At 40.5% G+C, this 18,798-nt stretch overlaps 1 protein-coding gene across 1 annotated transcript; it reads left to right on the top strand.

Annotated features, from left to right (window-relative positions):
• The first annotated feature begins 1,078 nt into the window (after positions 1–1,078).
• Positions 1,079–18,764, top strand: col1a1a (collagen, type I, alpha 1a). Its single transcript, XM_077212091.1, has 51 exons — positions 1,079–1,403; positions 2,808–2,999; positions 3,360–3,382; positions 3,592–3,627; positions 4,483–4,575; positions 5,000–5,071; positions 5,401–5,445; positions 5,831–5,884; positions 6,176–6,229; positions 6,518–6,571; positions 6,712–6,765; positions 6,860–6,913; positions 7,001–7,045; positions 7,171–7,224; positions 7,571–7,615; positions 7,766–7,819; positions 8,254–8,352; positions 8,471–8,515; positions 8,652–8,750; positions 8,832–8,885; positions 9,125–9,232; positions 9,327–9,380; positions 9,543–9,641; positions 9,748–9,801; positions 10,564–10,662; positions 10,868–10,921; positions 11,028–11,081; positions 11,342–11,395; positions 11,506–11,559; positions 11,786–11,830; positions 11,944–12,042; positions 12,210–12,317; positions 12,460–12,567; positions 12,677–12,730; positions 12,847–12,900; positions 12,986–13,093; positions 13,239–13,292; positions 13,438–13,491; positions 13,606–13,767; positions 14,526–14,633; positions 14,814–14,921; positions 15,027–15,080; positions 15,209–15,316; positions 15,432–15,485; positions 15,601–15,708; positions 15,806–15,859; positions 16,005–16,112; positions 16,206–16,485; positions 16,586–16,776; positions 16,878–17,120; positions 17,425–18,764. The coding sequence occupies exons 1-51, from the start codon at positions 1,322–1,324 to the stop codon at positions 17,569–17,571; spliced, it is 4,347 nt and encodes a 1,448-aa protein (XP_077068206.1). The 5' UTR covers positions 1,079–1,321; the 3' UTR covers positions 17,572–18,764.
• Positions 18,765–18,798: the final 34 nt, after the last annotated feature.

Below are 18,798 nucleotides of genomic sequence, written 5' to 3'. Positions count from 1 at the left end.
GGTGCGACGTGTCTGCGGAAGAGAGATGCAGCCTCTCGCAAGCCAAATCACTTTTTATGGCTCGTGCGTGGCTGCGTATTAAGGATGTGCACCTTTAAGAGCGCATTCGGTTATTATAGTCTGGGCCATATTTCTTTTTTTCTTATTAAAAATGTGGTTTCCTTCACTGTAACAAATGTATTAAAAAAATTAAATGCCCACTAAAACTGAAAAAGAAGTTCAATCGTTGCCTTAAATTGTAGGCTAAGTGAAACCAAAATGATGCCAAGTTGACAACTTTTCGACCACGTAGAATTTAATTGTCGATGACGAAAATTTAGTTGAAACACCTGGAATTTAACAATCATAATTAATCGAGCAGGCTATGCCTAAATGACAGATATCATGGTGACAAGTTAAAAGAAAAAACAATGTTGTTCTGCTTTTATTAACAAGAAAATGTGTCCATCCTGAATCAGCATCAGAATATAATGCCTATACAATTCAAAGATGGACCAAACACAACTACTTTCATAGAACAAATAAAACGAAATACTGTATTTGGCAAATAATTTCAGGGTCAAATAATAATTATAATCAACAGGTCTACATAACTTTTGAATCTTTATTTTAATAACAATAGGCTGAGATAGATAGATAGATAGATAGATAGATAGATAGATAGATAGATAGATAGATAGATAGATAGATAGATAGATAGATAGATAGATAGATAGATAGATAGATAGATAGATAGATACTTGGCAGCAGAAATCTAATAATGAAAAAAACTGAACTAATGTCTATAAAACAAAATTGTTCCGTCGGTATACAAATTAAAGAAACGATAACAAATTTAGTTCAGAAAGCATTGCGTGGTCCTCGTCTCCAAGTCCTCATTTGAAGAATGTCTTTGGTCAATAGGTCTTTCCAGAATTCAACATTGAAACAAAATATATGCCCACAATACAGGTGGTCACCTTGGCACACAACTAAGCTTCACCAAAGAAGTTTTGAGAGCAAACCCTCACCTTTTTATTAAGAGATCAAGTTTCTTCAGATGTTAGTTCTGAAAACGTTGTGAAGACAGCCCCCCTGTCCGGTGAAGGAGGGACGCTATTCTATTAAACGTGAACATGCTTGAGTTATCTGGTGCGCCCGGCACCTCCCAGAAAGTTTGGGGTATAAAAGCCAGGACCTAGAGTTGGTTTAGGCAGTAGGGAGTTTCTGTTGGGTCTGGATTGGAGTCACAGAAGACCGGACCCTACCGTGTATGATTGGAGTCTAAAGGAAAAAAAGAGCTTCCCTCACCTCAAAGAGTCTACATGTCTAATATTTAGACATGTTCAGCTTTGTGGATATTCGGTTGGCGCTGTTGCTAAGCGCAACGGTGCTTTTGGCAAGAGGACAAGGCGAGGATGATCGTAAGTATAACTTTTCTACCATTTTTTAAGCTTTGCTGGAGGTTAGTGGGTGCAAAAGTGAAGCAGTGAGGCTATTTTGTGATGCTGTAGAAGGAAACAGCAAGGTAAATTATTCTCTCAGGACTACAAAAAAAGTCATGCAGGCGTTTTCCTATAACTTTTAACGTAGATTATATTTTCTTCTGGAATGGAAGAAGAACATTTGCTCAGTCTGGATTTGCATTAGTCCCAGTGGGCCTTTTCACGCTCTGCATGCGCGAGCCTTTGGAGACAAGTTGGCACAGGTTTTGGAGATTCTCCTCCACGCGCAATGTGTTGTCCTCAACAGCTGCTATATGAGAAAAGCAGACAGGGAAGAGAACATCACATATTCCATAATGTGCTCAACACTTGAAAATGAACTGATAAAAATGTGGAACCTAAAACTTTTAGATAAATAAAAGTTCAGATTAAAGTCATTGCCTAGTGATAAAATTGGCCAGTTGGGGGAAAACCAAGCAACTTGGTAACAATATAAATGTTAAACTCCAGAAAAATCATCTGGATATGGGCGACATCCATTTAAAAAAAGTTTCCCCCCCCCCAAACAAAAATAGATGATCTCACTGTTGGATAAGCATCTCTCCAAAGTGGATAGTGAAGTCTGCTACGTACATTAAAACAAAACTACTTGATTTTCTGTACAATAATAATGTTTTTTTGTAATTTTTTACTTTTAATTAATATTCCAGACCCATAATTTTACATCTAAAGGGCTTACGTTTATTAGGCAGTATCCCAGCGCCACTTGGTGGTTAAATGTGCAATGACATCATATTTTGAGAATCCCCCCCCCCCCCTGTTATGGTGATTGAAAACACATGCAGAACCAGCAGACTTTCCACTGAGGAAAACGTTAGCCGTTGCCAAGCCTCCAGTTTTCAATTATTTCATGATGGACGGTGAGCTTCAGCAGACGTGGAAATTTTCCCTCAAGCTTTTCCATCTGAATATCGGAACCTGGCCCTTTAACGGCACGATGCCACCTAGGGGTCATTTTCAAACCAAACATTTTCAAGCAAAAGTAATGGTGTGCGTTTACATGCGCTATTCTGTTCCCATGCACGTTTTCGAGAAATGTTTTCGAAGCAAAATGCTTAAGAGATGGCCTACTTTCAGTTGATATAATACCTAATCCTTCACATTTCCCTTATAAGATTAGAGATCTGGCGGTTATTTAGAGATGACTTAAAGTATCCTACATTATCAGCATTTCCCACCTTCCGTCACTGATTTAGGCTCACGTGGAAGACAGTAAACAAGACACACACCGACCTGAATATTTAATATAGACATATGCCTAGTCAAAAAGCAAACGTTTAAATTTCTACTTTTACACTCATTCAACTCTTTTACTCGTTATAGGCACAAGTGGCAGCTGCACATTGGACGGCCAGGTCTACAATGACAGGGACGTCTGGAAACCAGAGCCATGCCAAATCTGCGTGTGCGACAGCGGCACCGTTATGTGCGACGAGGTGATCTGCGAGGACACGACCGACTGCCCCAACCCAGTGATTCCCCACGACGAGTGCTGCCCCGTCTGCCCAGACGACGGTACGACGCCTTGATTCTCACAAGGGGGTTATTCCCCCTTACCTTGGCCAAACAAAACAAACCCACAACATCCCCCATTAAAAATGCCTGGGAACATTCTTATGGATCCACAACATTCACTCCCTTGGATTTTTAAATATGACCTTCAAGCTTCAAGCCTTATGGTTATTCACTGGATTAATTTGTCGCTTGGTTCTTGGTCTAGTAGGCCTAAATCAAGGCTCAAAGCCTCCAATCTAATTGGGGAAAACCAGAGACTCATTTTTTAGGCTGATCCTTGATTAGAATTTATAAGAGGCATCTAATCAATTTCTGTTTTATATAATTTTAATTTTTCTTTTTTTCCCCTCAATTGTTTAGATTTCCAGGAACCCAGTGTTGAGGTAAATGTTGCTTTACAGCTTATATTGCCTTAAATAAATTTTCAGTTCATTGCTTCATAGAACAATCTTGTCAAATGTCCAGTATATTGCAATAAGTACAGCATGCTCAAGGCATCTTTTGAACTCATTTGAAACTAGTTCATTGAAAGTTTTTACCTTTATTTACCTGGGAAAACAAATCCTTATAAACTCCTTTGTGTTCATCTTAGGGACCTAGAGGTTCTCCCGGTGAGAAGGGTGACAGGGTAGGTTTATATTTCTCTCTTTTTATGCATCCATTTATTGCCTCATCAAGGGTTTTGTTTACTTGATGAACATCTTTTAAGTTCTTGAAGACCAAAAAAACATGTCATTCTAAATCAGCTGTTGTTAGCACTGCACAAAAAGCTTTTATCCCTAACATATATATATATATATATATATATATATATATATATATATATATATATATAACTATATGCTAAATGTTACATTTCTCATAGTTATACATTCTATTTTATAGCTTATCTGACTGACATTGGATTTTATCTAAAACTAGTTTTAATCTGATTTATTTGAGATTTTGAGTTGTTCAAGTGTTTGTTAGCAAGGTTATGCGTGCATGGTTTATAATGCATGGTTACGCATAATATATATATATATATATATATACATATATATATATATATATATATATATATATATATATATATATATATCTTAAGTACTCATACACAGAAAGTACCAGCAGGACTAATGATATGCTTTACTTCTGACATGTCTTTATAACAACAGAATTATGCTACAAGCACATGCAGATGGTTTAGTTTGTCTTATTATATGGTATTTGTGGTGTTTTAGCTACTCTTGTGATGAGGAACAGAAAGATGATTTGGTCTATATTTAATGTAAAAAGACAACCAAATTATATATCAGCCCACCACTTTCCACTAATGATACCTCTACCAAGTAAAAAAGACTGATCTATAGATGTGGTGCAACCTTTTGAACTAAGGGCTTTAATGTGAGCTGGACTCAGTGTACAGACCTTTCTGTACCATAGTGTAGTATCTGCCTCATCCCCTTAAATCCTACTTTTCCCTTCCCTTGATCTTAAACAGGGTCCTGCCGGCCCCGCTGGCAATGATGGAATCCCTGGACAGCCTGGCCTTCCTGGGCCCCCAGGCCCCCCTGGACCTCCTGGCCTTGGTGGAGTAAGTATCTTATCCTAAAGTGGGAAAATACTAAATTTCTCCAACCGGTAAAAGGTGTGACTTAAATGTACCTTCAGGCCAGGTGCAAAACTTCCAGAGTTTGCCTAGGCCAGAATCTGAAATCAGATCACATTTAAAATACCTTTAGGTCACAGGGCTGACAAGTTTCAGCACCATTAAAGTGGACAGCACCCTCGGGGCAGTAGCTACAGTTGCACACAGGCATGCAAAGCTTTGGATTAAGTTTAAGATAAGCCCCTGAACATGAGCTTGCTAGATACATTCAGTTACATTTCATCCTGTCCTGTGCTGAGATGAGCACAGATCCTTTTAAGGGTCTCTCATCTCATCCTTTGTAAGAACTAAATGGACCCAGTCCAAACTACTGACAAGGTCTTTGCTTTTTCTTCTTGTCCCTCCACAGAACTTTTCTCCTCAGATGTCTGGTGGCTTTGATGAGAAATCCGGAGGAGGAATGGCCGTCCCAGGCCCCATGGTAAAAATTCACATATTCCTATACATGCATGCATCCTGCAAACCCCTGAGTGATGCTAATACCACTTCAATAAATGTCCAATATGTTTGTCCACTTATTTATCTCTCTATATAATCACCATTCATCTTTTCATAACAGACAGCATCAAATCAGCTGCTGCACTATAAACACATGCTTAGTATATTCTTGATCTAAACAGAACTCACTGAAGGCCAATACAAGGCATGTGTAGGATGTAGCTTCAAACAAAATATCCCTTTAACAATATGTTCACCAATTGTTTCCTTGTTAGGTTTACTGACTGTATTTCCTTTTTCGCTTTTTTGCAGGGACCTATGGGCCCTCGTGGACCCCCTGGACCCCCTGGAGCTTCTGTGAGTACAATTCTTTAAAGTATTGTCATCCTGACATATAATATGTTTTAAACAGTTCCATATTGGAAGTCATATTTAAATTAATAGAAAAATATTAGAAAAATATGTTTTTCATAAAACCCCTTTTTTTATTTGTTGTCATTTTCAATTGAATCTTTGTGAAAGTAGTTGGATTACTGCAATTTCGTTCCTGGGAAAATCGGAATACATTTAATTTTTATTAGTTGATCATTTTATTATTCAATTTCATCTGCTCAGAAAGTCTAAATAAGCTACAAGCTTTTTCCTCAATGCTTATTTTAGCATGTAATCTCGCTCCTATCATGTAACAGAGTTCCTCAGGCTTGTGCTTTTTGTAATTTGTGCCCTTTGTCCTCCTCTACAGGGACCCCAAGGATTTACTGGTCCCCCTGGTGAGCCTGGCGAGGCCGGTTCTCCTGTGAGTATCTAAACAAGTAGATAATTCATCTCATCTATCCAATCAAACAAACAGTAAATATATGAGGTCAATCACTTTACCCATTTACATTCACCCATATTAATATTACTCTCACCTACGTATGTGACTCCAGTTGGTTAAAATGGTACAGGGTTCATGAATCTTGACCTCAGGCACCTAGATTTTAGTCAATATTTCACTTTTTTCATCTGGAAAATTCACTCTGCCAAAGTGTGACTCACTCATGCCGCCACAATGTGAAGTTTTTTTTCTGCTGCTTTCCTGCTTTAGGGTTCAATGGGTCCCCGTGGTGCTGCTGGTCCCCCTGGAAAGAACGGAGAGGATGTAAGTAATCCACATCATTTTTAGATTTTGGTTTAAGATGATGTGAGAACCTTTTTTTTACTTCAGTAGTTAAAACAGTGTAGTTATGTTATAGTACAGCATATTGTTCATCTAAGACTTCGGGGAGCCGAGCATTAAACTTAACAACATCAAAGAGAAACTGATAAAGAAACATCAGGAAACAGTGACAGTGAAATAGCAAACATTTCTCATAATTCGTTCTAGGGTTTAACCAGTGATTCAGCTTTTTTTTCTCCTTTTCTCATCTGTTTTTCTCTGACTCTGTAGGGTGAGTCTGGCAAACCCGGTCGCCCCGGTGAGCGCGGACCCCCTGGCGCACAGGTGAGTGTTGCTATACACAGGATTTTCGAATGAAAACACTTTTGTTATTATTGCATTCTATTGGTTATTAGCATTATGGTGTTTGACCCACAAAAGGAGAAAAGGGTGTAAAATCCTTCTGCCTTTCTCTTTCTCCCTAGGGTGCTCGTGGATTCCCCGGAACCCCTGGACTTCCAGGCATCAAGGGACACAGAGTGAGTGCTCTAGCTCTTGGAAGTGGTTCCTCCTGTTTGATGACTATCTAGGTCTACATTAATTAAATCTTTACGTGCATCCTCTGTACCTCAGGGATTCAGTGGTCTAGATGGAGCTAAGGGAGATTCTGGCCCTGCTGGACCTAAGGTGAAATCAGAATTTAAAATCAGTATTACACTTTAAACCTAAATTTCATGGTAAGCAGACCAGTTAACACCCTGTTTTGCCCATTAGGGTGAGACTGGTTCCGCTGGTGAGAACGGAACTCCTGGTGCTATGGTAAGGATCATCTATTCGCACTCGATTTGCATATTTAAGCATGACTTTCATGCTATTTTGAAAATTTGTTTCTCTCAAATTCAAAATCCACATTTGCAGTTCTTTCTAATGTAACTGTTTTCCAGGGTCCTCGTGGTCTGCCTGGCGAGAGAGGCCGTGCTGGTCCTCCTGGCTCTGCTGTAAGTAACCCTTATAACGTATAACCCTGAAGCGATCTGTACTTTATTATTGTCTCGATATATGTCTTATGTTGCAGTGTTATACCTTCTTTATAGATGTAACATGCTGTACCTTGTTAATAAAGGACAGACCTGGATATTGAGCATTTCACAGTAGCTTAACCACATTTTTTACAAAGGTTTACTGCACCTTTTGGATCATTTTATATGTGTTGAGATAATCCTTCAAACATAAAACAGAGTTTTTATAAACCCTTTATCTAAGTCCTGTCCTCTCCATAGCACAGATTACATGTTCAATATATAAATAAATAATCACCACTTCTCAATTTTCTCAAATGTTCAGGGTGCTCGTGGTAATGATGGTGCCGCTGGAGCTGCTGGTCCTCCTGTAAGTAGCTTTTTTGTTGTTGTTGTTGTTCTTTAAAATAAAATAGACCAGATTATTTTTGTAAAGACAACAGATCTGAATTCATCTGAAAAATGGTGATGAGTAAAAAAAAGAAACTCAATATCATTTATTTTCTTTTTCTATTTTTAGGGCCCAACTGGCCCTGCTGGTCCCTCAGGATTCCCTGGTGGCCCTGGAGCTAAGGTAAAAAAAAAGCCCCTCTCATTTGTTCACATGATTACACAAATTCAAACTCCATATCAAACCAAACTCACAGCTAGAGTGCCACAAGGTGGGCCAATAGAGCCAGATGTAGGTGTTCTCGATAACGCTGTCAATCATCTCGAATATGTAGGCCAACAATGAATGAAGCATTGCTCTTTGGAAATGTGTTAGTTGATCAAAGCTTATTTATTTGAACTTATTATTTGTTTGGATCTTGAATGATCCACAAGAATAGATAAATTAATAGAAAGTCATCTATCTGAAACTTTAGATAACATATAAAATCATCTTCTAGCGTCATAGAGATATTGATCATCTTAAGGGTTTTTTTTATGGACTATAAACACAATTCTTCATTTATACTGAGAATTGAGATGCCCCTTGTAGCTCTATATAAGTGTTGTTTTCTCCAGGGAGAGGTTGGTGCTCAGGGATCTCGTGGTGCAGAGGGACCCCAGGGAGCCCGTGGGGAGGCTGGTAACCCTGGACCTGCTGGTGCTGCTGGACCCGCTGTGAGTAAATCTTTTCTAACACCAAATATAATATCATATTGTTTTCAGTTTTAAATTTCAATTATTTGTGCAGTTCAGTCCTGACCACCTCGACCATTTTGCTTTCCTTCAACTGTAGGGTAACAATGGAGCTGATGGTGCCCCTGGTCCCAAGGGTGCTCCTGTAAGTATCGGTTTAATCAAATGCCCTTGTTGATAAAAGTTCTTCTTTAGGCCAACATATTTCCTCTTCCTGGATTAGAACTTTGGTGTTAGTAAATTAACGGCATATCTTTGTTACTCTCTGCTGCCACCTGCAGGGCACTCCTGGTATTGCTGGTGCTCCTGGTTTCCCTGGACCTCGCGGTCCTCCCGGACCTGCTGGAGCTTCTGGTGCCCCTGGCCCTAAGGGTAACACCGTAAGTGTCCATTTCGTCTCAGATCATCAGCCACATTTTTCAAACAAAATGTGAATTATTTCACACAATTACTTTTTACAGGGTGAGGCCGGTGCCCCTGGTTCCAAAGGAGAGGCTGGTGCTAAGGGAGAGGGTGTAAGTATAAACTTTTTTTTATTTGATCTAGAAAACATTGTCACAGACTTCATTGTTTCTAAAAAAAAAAAAATTTGATATCAATCTTATCATGCAAGTTTAGTTGAAACATTCCACCCACAGCTTTGTAAAAACAGTGCCTAAGGACTGAAAAAGCAACTATTTTACAATAATTGATTTCTAACCTGACTGTCTGATTCATATCTAACCTTCTTCCTTATTCTTGTGTGCTTACCCAGGGTGCCCAAGGAGTTCAGGGTCCCCCTGGCCCACCTGGTGAGGAAGGCAAGAGAGGAGCCCGCGGTGAGCCCGGTGCTGTTGGTGGCCGTGGACCCACTGGAGAACGTGTATGTACCCACACTTAAACCTCTCCAGATAATCGAAAATATCAGTAAGAACCTTAAAAGCGGCCTAGACCTTAACAATTACCTCTTTGTGCAGGGTTCTCCTGGTGCTCGTGGTTTCCCTGGTGCTGATGGATCTGCAGGTCCTAAGGTGGGTCTGCAAAAGATACAAAATGTTTCATACTATTTAACATCCTTTTTAGTTAGCAACTAAACAGAAAATAGGCCGAAAATCTATTTAGGATATTATCATATTTATATATCAAATTTCATCAATGGCAAATGGTGCCACTCTTTCTGATCTCTGTAACAGGGTGCCCCTGGTGAGCGTGGAGGCCCTGGAGTTGTTGGACCTAAGGGTGCCACTGGAGAGCCTGGCCGCAATGGTGAACCTGGTATGCCAGGATCCAAGGTGAGAAAATTGGCATCCACAGGAATGATATATATATTATTGATGGGATTGATTGTGTATTAGTATGTCATTGTTTGACCCCCTTCTCTCTTTGTGCCAATTACAGGGTATGACTGGTAGCCCTGGCAGCCCTGGACCTGATGGAAAGACCGGACCATCTGTGAGTGCCCACACAATTCTCCATAATGTCACAACAAACCCACTACACAGATAACCCAAATGCATGCTAAAGTGGTCTAGTATACTACTGGTTGGATCCGGTGTTTGAAATCCAACAATATCAAGCCTAAACTGCTTTTGACACCTTAGATTGTTTATTCCAGAACATTTCAAGAAAAAAAGGTTTTAAAAAAGAGACTTAAATCAGTCAAACCTTTGGCCTGGTTTCACAGACAGGGCTTAGATTAAGCCAGGATTTCACTCTAGTTCAATTAGGATATTAATTTCATTTCATAATATGTTTTTATTTGGTTTTTTTTTTCTTTCTGTCATTAATGCATTGTCTGTATAATTGTATGTTTTATCATGTTTCTATTCTTGTGAAGCTCTTTGAGATGCTACTTTTAAAGGCGCTATGGAAAATAAAGTTTATTATTATTATTATTATTATTATTATTATTATTATTATTATTATTAAAGTAGCTTTTATAAACTTGCTTTATTTCTAAAGCTGGTATGAATCTTGAGACAAAACAATGACAGTAACATATTTTAAGATATGTCAGTGCAAATTGCTTTAAAACTCAACTCAAACATGCATTTTACTCTGGGACTAGACTTAAGCCTTGTAAGTAATTAACTAATGTTAACTAATGAAACCATTTTGAAAAGTGTTACCATTCATTCATACATACCATCTCATACCCAGATATCTGTAGAAAAGGATCAAATCTCACAGGTCTTTTTGTTTTATATTTAATAGGGTAATGCTGGACAAGATGGCCGCCCCGGACCACCTGGCCCCATTGGAGCCAGAGGGCAGCCTGGTGTCATGGGATTCCCTGGACCCAAGGGTGCTGCTGTGAGTGCACTAAACTCTCTTGACTCTTTCAGTTTTGAAACAAACTACACTATAAAATGTGAGTATTCTCACTGCATAGCCAAAATGCAGACAGCCACACCTTGATAGCTTATATTTTATGTCTAAGAAGATTTTGAGTTCTGGTTCAGTGTGCGTTTGTTACAAAAATATTTTTAAGAGTGATGATTATTTTGCCCCTGTGCAGGGTGAGGGTGGCAAACCTGGTGAGAGAGGTGTGATGGGTGCTGTCGGTGCCACTGTAAGTATCTGTGCACTTGTTTTACACACCAGTTATCTTTTACCCTTTTTGGTCCATAGCGTCTTAGTGTGAGCCTTATTCTATTGTGTTTTATGCTTAACTATAGGGCGCTCCCGGTAAGGACGGTGATGTTGGTGCCCCTGGTGCTACTGGACCTTCTGTGAGTAGTACCCATAATGCATATCCCATAATGCATTGTGTCATTTAACATTATTTCAGCCTCATTTAAAACACCTGTCCAGCTAACACATTATACAAACTCTCTAAAATATCATAATGGCTATAAATATAACATTAAAATATAGAGCTTCAACTTAAATTGTTCTTACATCTACTACTTTACAATTATACTTAAAATAACAATGAGGTATAATTACTTTAATGTACCACTGTGTCTCATGATATTGTTTTCATGAATAGGGGCCTGCTGGTGAGAGAGGTGAACAGGGACCTGCTGGTCCTCCCGGATTCCAGGTGAGTGTGCCAACTCATCTTACCCATCCCATCCACTCAATACACAATATTTTGTGCACAATACATTGGCATCAATATGCTAATCTCTTTTTTGTGCATCTAAATGACAGGGTCAGTCAGGACCTATGGGTGCTACTGGTGAGCCTGGCAAGTCTGGTGAGCAGGTAAGTTATGGAACTGCTGTTTATTATATACAGTAAACCAGAAGATGTGAACCAAAGATCTAAAATAATTAGAGGGGATTAATGAAAGTTCAGCATTGCTTGCAAGGATACTATGCATAAACATGCACTTTCTTTGAGCAATAGCAGTTAAGTCTCTTGAAAACCCTCCTTAGAAATGAAAGGCCATGCGACACAATATTGATTTGCCTTCTTTGGCCTATTACAGGGTGTTCCTGGAGAGGCTGGAGCTCCTGGACCTTCTGGATCCAGAGTGAGTATCTACAGCATGATCACCAAATGGCACATAGCCCATAATTCTTATTCTAGTTCTAGATTTGTGAGATGAACAAGAACTAATGGTATCTCTATTTACTTTTTACCCAGGGTGACAGAGGATTCCCTGGTGAGCGTGGTGCCCCTGGCCCTACTGGTCCTGTTGGTGCTCGTGGTTCTCCTGGTTCAGCTGGTAACGATGGTGCCAAGGTGAGCCTCACCTGTCCTGACACTCTTTGTTGAAGTGATACCACACATTTACTGTGAATGCTTGGCAAAATCCAGAGGATGCCCCAAAATACGAATGAAAGCCCTGAGGAGTATAAAAATCAAATTGTCATATGTATCAATGTTAAGATAAATTTTTGCTTTCTCAGGGTGATGCTGGTGCCTCAGGAGCTCCTGGCGCTCAGGGTCCTCCCGGACTTCAAGGAATGCCTGGCGAGCGTGGTTCTGCTGGTCTGCCAGGTCTTAAGGGTGACAGAGTGAGTACTAATGATGCACAACTTTCAACTTCTGTCAGAACTGTTCCTGACAAGAAACTCAGTACTAATTCACAGCAATTCAAGTTATCAAATTAATCGAATGGCACAGATTCTCAAAACTGATAATAAACTCTTATCCCAGGGTGACCAAGGTGGCAAGGGTACTGATGGTGCCCCTGGTAAAGATGGCATCCGTGGTATGACCGGACCAATTGGACCTCCTGGACCTGCTGGAGCTCCTGGTGACAAGGTGAGTGTCTTTTGTGCTAGATTTCATATATTCATAATCGCTGATGATAACTCTTACAAAGTCGAAGGGCATATTCAACCATGGTTCTATCATTTGTATTTTAACATAGGGAGAGACTGGTGCAGCTGGACTTGTTGGACCCAGTGGTGCCCGTGGACCACCTGTAAGTACAATCCTTGATGCACAGATATACTATACAAAATTGATAATTTGCAGAAACATTTAAGTTCTTTTACTAAAATGATCTGATGACATCACCTGTTTTACAATTACAAATAGGGTGAGCGTGGAGAGACTGGTGCTTCAGGACCCGCTGGATTTGCTGGACCTCCTGTGAGTAACTCTTGTATATCCTTATAAAGTGTTTTAACAATTACAGGCCAGTTCTTAGTTCAAACGTCTAATTTCTTTCCAACAGGGTGCTGACGGTCTGCCTGGTGCTAAGGGAGAGGCTGGAGACAATGGTGCTAAGGGTGATTCTGGTCCTCCAGGACCTGCAGGAGCAACTGGCGCCCCCGGACCTCAGGTGTGACCTTCTTAGATCATCTCCTCATCCAAAACAGACATATACTCCTTTGGGTCTATAAAGTTTGATCCATGTAATAGTCATGGTTGTCTTCACTAATGTTGTGTCACCCAAATTTTTAATCAAAATGATTTGTGCCATACAGGGTCCTGTTGGTTCTACTGGACCCAAGGGTGCCCGTGGTGCTGCTGGTCCCCCTGTGAGTATGACATTCATAATTTCATATTCCTAGTTGATGTGTCAGTACTTGGCACAACTAAAAATTACAGTATGTTATGTTTTTAAAGACACTTGGAAATGACATATAACAATTAGACTAATTCATTTTTAATTTTTTTGTTAAGGGTGCTACTGGCTTCCCTGGTGCTGCTGGTAGAGTTGGACCTCCCGGCCCTGCTGTAAGAACCTCCACAATAATATTTTGATAGTTGTAATTTGTGCATCAAAGTGGTAATTGTGATCCTCTTCCATAATTAACAAACGGTTCTCTAATTGCTTCTTGTTTTTCTTAGGGAAACTCTGGACCCCCAGGAGCTCCTGGACCCGCCGGTAAGGAGGGCCAGAAAGGTAACCGTGGTGAGACTGGACCTGCTGGGCGCACTGGTGAAGTTGGTTCTCCTGGACCACCTGGTGCCCCTGGTGAGAAAGGAAATCCCGGAGCTGAGGGTCCCAATGTAAGTCTTTCATGCCGATCGATATCACTATTGCCTTACCTTCTGTCCTTGTTAAATACATGACTGTAAGCAAACTATGAATATAATATCAATTACAGTGCCTTGCAAAATTATTCAGATGACTTAACCAGTTCTCTTCTCTCAAATCCTCACATTTTTTGGCCGTGTTGTATGTGCACAACTTATATTTATTTGAGCATTTAAAATGCTATCCAGGTCTCATCTGACCACAAAATGTTTTCCCACATCAAATCTTTTTGAGAAGAGGCCTGTAAACTCTGTATCAAGGAGATTACTTATTACTGGCCTCTCAGTTTCTTTTCTCCCAAGTCATCCCCAGAATGAAAGACAGGATGGTTTGAAATACTTATGGTTTGAAATAATCATATTAATTAAAATATAAATTTTTCCTAATTCATGGATTTGTTTATCTTTATTTTATGCTCTTTAGTCCTCATTTCCACAGTTATCTTACAAATTCACAACTTGAATAGTTATACTTTAATTGAGAGCTTTCTGTCTATCAAATGTGGTAGTTATTTAATCAATTATAGGTATATTTCAATTGTAAGACAATACTGTGCTTATTATCACAATTGTTTGCCCTAATATATTCTTTGCTAGAGGGAAATAAGATTCACCCTCTGTCTTCCATCTTGATCTCCATGCTAGTATAAATTAGTATATATTTATACATGATTTCTAGCTTTAAGAACACAGAACTAATCTCACTAATATCCCTTCTTCTTTTCTTGCAGGGCCCTTCTGGTACACCTGGACCTGCTGGTATTGCTGGTCAGCGTGGTATTGTTGGTCTCCCTGGACAAAGAGGCGAGCGTGGATTCCCTGGTCTCTCCGGCCCATCTGTGAGTATTCTGGTTTCCTTGTTTTACACCATTTGATGGCTCATCTACTGCCATACAATCATGACCTTGTTTTATTCAGCCAGTATCTACTGTCAAGAGTTCGTCTAGTTGGAAAGTTGGTTTCTTAAGCATCAGTCATGGTAAAGTATTCATCAAACTTCTCTTCATCATTCCATCTAGGGAGAGCCTGGCAAACAGGGACCTTCTGGTCCCTCTGGTGAACGTGGACCTCCAGGGCCCATGGGACCCCCTGGATTGGCTGGACCTTCTGGCGAGCCTGGTCGTGAGGTAAGGATACACACCTTTACACCAATACCTGTTGAATTTCATTGACATAACCTGAAACTATAGAGTCCTGCCTTATCAACACCTATGTGCTTTGCTTTGCATTAGGGTACTCCAGGTAATGAGGGTTCTGCTGGACGTGATGGTGCTCCTGGCCCCAAGGTGAACTGCAGACTTAATGGTTTCCCATATTGCAACACATTCAGTAGTCAAACCTTGTTACCCTACATTAGTTTGTGTGACTGTGGAGGTGTCCCTTAAAAAATTCTGTTCTTCTGCTTGTGACATAGGGTGACCGTGGTGAGACTGGCTCTGCTGGCACTCCCGGTGCTCCTGGACCTCCTGGTGCTCCTGGACCCATTGGCCCTGCTGGAAAGACTGGTGATCGTGGAGAGTCTGTAAGTGTCCCATCTCCAAAAATGAATTGTGGTGGCTTAAAAAGTATTGGAGTAGATTTTTTATGGGAGTAGTTTTATAGTTGTAAAACTGACAAATTTGTTTTTTCCTTCTTAGGGCCCTGCTGGTCCTGCCGGTGCTGCTGGCCCTGCTGGTCCCCGTGGACCCTCTGTAAGTCCTTAGTCAAAGACCCAAACCACAAAAGAATTTCCCAACCAGATTCTGCATGTAGCTCTGTCTGTGGTATACACAATACTGTTGTCTGAGGTGGAATGTCTTTATTCAGGGACCTGCTGGAGCTCGTGGAGATAAGGGTGAGGCTGGTGAGGCTGGTGAGAGAGGCATGAAGGGACACAGAGGATTTACTGGAATGCAGGGACCCCCAGGACCACCTGTAAGTGACTCTGTTTAGTTTATGGAACATACAATTTAAATCTCGAATGTAATATCCACAGCTTGAAAAAATAATAATTTTCATTTCTTTTTTATAGGGACCTTCTGGAGAGCCTGGACCTGCTGGAGCTTCTGGACCCGCTGGACCTAGAGTAAGTAGTATTATAAAATATATAATCTTGCTGCATATTTCTACTACAATTCTTTCTCTGATTTGATCAAGTAGTTCAATTATATACACAGTGTTTTGGAGTTCATTCTGAGTGGATGTGGATGTTTCTGTTTTTGTATTAATAGGGCCCTTCTGGATCTTCTGGAGCTGCTGGTAAGGATGGTATGAGCGGACTTCCTGGACCCATTGGACCTCCTGGACCCCGTGGTCGCAATGGAGAAATTGGACCATCTGTGGGTGATTCTTTCTTTTTCTACATGACTATGTACCCAGTAAACCAAACATATACTTTAACCCCGCCATATTTGGTTGACTCTCTGATATAGGGAGCTCCTGGATCTCCCGGACCCCCTGGTCCTCCTGGACCCTCTGGTGGTGGATTTGACATCGGCTTCATTGCCCAGCCACAGGAGAAGGCCCCTGATCCCTTCCGCCACTTCCGTGCCGACGATGCCAATGTGATGCGCGACCGTGACCTGGAGGTTGACACCACCCTCAAGTCCCTGAGCCAGCAGATTGAAAGCATCATGAGCCCAGATGGCACCAAGAAGAACCCTGCACGCACTTGCCGTGACCTGAAGATGTGCCACCCAGACTGGAAGAGCGGTACGTTTCTCAATTGCCCAATTCTAAATTCCATCTAAATTCATCATACTACATTGTCATGCTTACTTTAATCCTCTCATTCCTCAACAACAAAACACAGGTGAGTACTGGATTGACCCTGACCAGGGCTGCAACCAGGATGCCATCAAGGTTTACTGCAACATGGAAACTGGCGAGACCTGTGTCTTCCCAACTGATTCCTCCATTCCCAAGAAGAACTGGTACACAAGCAAGAACATCAAGGAGAAGAAGCACATCTGGTTCGGAGAGGCCATGACCGATGGATTCCAGGTGAGGATGTCAACTAGGCCAAAAAGTCTAAAAGATTTTTTTTTGTGTGTCTGTTTATTATATTTGCTCATTTTCTTGTACTTTCTTGTGCAAACCTACAGTTTGAGTACGGCAGCCAGGGCTCCAAGGCTGAGGATGTCAACATTCAGCTCACCTTCCTGCGCCTCATGTCTACTGAGGCCTCCCAGAATATTACATACCACTGCAAGAACAGCATTGCATACATGGACCAGGCTTCTGGCAACCTGAAGAAGGCTCTTCTTCTGCAGGGCTCTAATGAGATTGAGATCAGAGCAGAGGGCAACAGCCGCTTCACATACAGTGTCACTGAGGATGGTTGCACGGTGAGTTCTAACTTCTAGATCATTTCTTGATGTGACTATCGCAGTTATTCAGCATCTCAATATCACAACAGTGCTGTTTACTTGAATATGAGAGCTAATACAAGATACATTATTAAAATGACAATTAATATAAAAGCATTGTTTCATTGTGATTACATTAACATATATTCATTTAGCAGTAGCTTTTATATGAATGAACTTTACATTAATTTAGCAACATAAATGTTTATTATTATAGCAACATAAATAATGGTTTGGCAAAGGTTCTAATTCTATCCCTGTTTTGCTTTTTCCATCTCTCCAGTCGCACACCGGTGCATGGGGCAAGACAGTCATTGACTACAAAACAACAAAAACATCCCGTCTGCCTATTATTGACATCGCCCCTATGGACGTTGGTGCACCTAATCAGGAATTTGGCATTGAAGTTGGCCCAGTCTGCTTCTTGTAAAAAAGAAATCTGGACTTGAGATTGTTTGAATGCGTGTGTGTTTTTTTCTAGCAATCATCTCTCTAAAATCTTTTCTATGCATTAAAACCAAACCCTAGAATTCAATTTGGCTGTCCAAATGGTCCACTTGCTTAGACGTGTGCTTCAGAAGACAGTGGTTGTGTGTTACCAGGCTTTTTTTTGGACCACTATTTTGTCACCATCCACACTGAGGATACTTTAGAAGACTCATTTGTTTCACTGGCAACAAGAAAATAATATATACTTATAAAGTGTAAAATCCCCCTGGAGTTTTAAAGACACATCGCAGTGACTTTTTTTCAACCACTGAGGAAGGACAATGAAAGAGCGAAACCAAATGCTTTGTACCATGTTCAGGTGTTAAATAAATCTGTAAAATGACATTTAAGTGTCTTTGTGTTGTACCCATTAGGACCACCGGGTGCCCAATGCCAACGTTCCTCTCAAGAGTCACACAAAGTACTTCAAGTAGAGACAGGGGTTCAACTTTGTTTTGATGTCTTATGGCTACCTCAAAAAAGAAACCTGCAATTCCCAGTGTTGACCAACACCAGGTCAGGATTTTACTTGGCAGAAGTATGGTTAAAAGATCAATTGACAGCTGTAAAGGTGCTATTTCCTCATGAGGTCCTGAAAGCTTTAAAAGTAATGTATTGTTCGTCGCTTTTGCTCATAGGGCCTTTGGTGCTAAAGAAACCCTAGTGTCTTGCTGCCCACTTGTAACAGACGTCTCTTTCTCAAGTGTAAGCTAAGAGCCAGACAGCAGAGCTTTTGTTAAGAAGCAGTACTGTAGCTGTGATGCACGCAGTCTTTTCAAGTGCAGAATAAGCAGGTGGAGTCTGTTTTTATGTTCCAAACACCTTTTGACACTTTTTGGTTGTTGTCTCTTGGTTTCTTTACATAATATCCCCCCAAATGTTGTCCAGTTGCTTCCAGCTATATCCCCACTTCCTTCCCACCCTTCTGTAATCAGGATTTGTTTTGTTTTCACCCAGTGTTTTTTAAAGCATAAAACAGGCAATCAAATAGAAAAGTCCTAAAATTATGAGAGAAGCACACCAAAGGGGGGTTAAAACAAGAAGATCTGTACCTATTTTGTATATGTATAATAATTTGAGATGTTTTTAATTATTTTGAATGCTGAAATAAAGCATGTTAAGTGGTCGATCTTATGTTTGTCAGAAGTGATCTTGACTCGTCCCTGAC

The sequence above is a fragment of the Siphateles boraxobius genome, unplaced genomic scaffold (assembly GCF_051911475.1).
Source record: "Siphateles boraxobius isolate OS27281-9 unplaced genomic scaffold, OSU_SipBor_1 66, whole genome shotgun sequence".
NCBI classification, from domain to species: domain Eukaryota; kingdom Metazoa; phylum Chordata; class Actinopteri; order Cypriniformes; family Leuciscidae; genus Siphateles; species Siphateles boraxobius.
The sequence above is the reverse complement of the archived record's forward strand: the minus strand, read 5'-3'. Positions and strand labels throughout refer to the sequence as shown.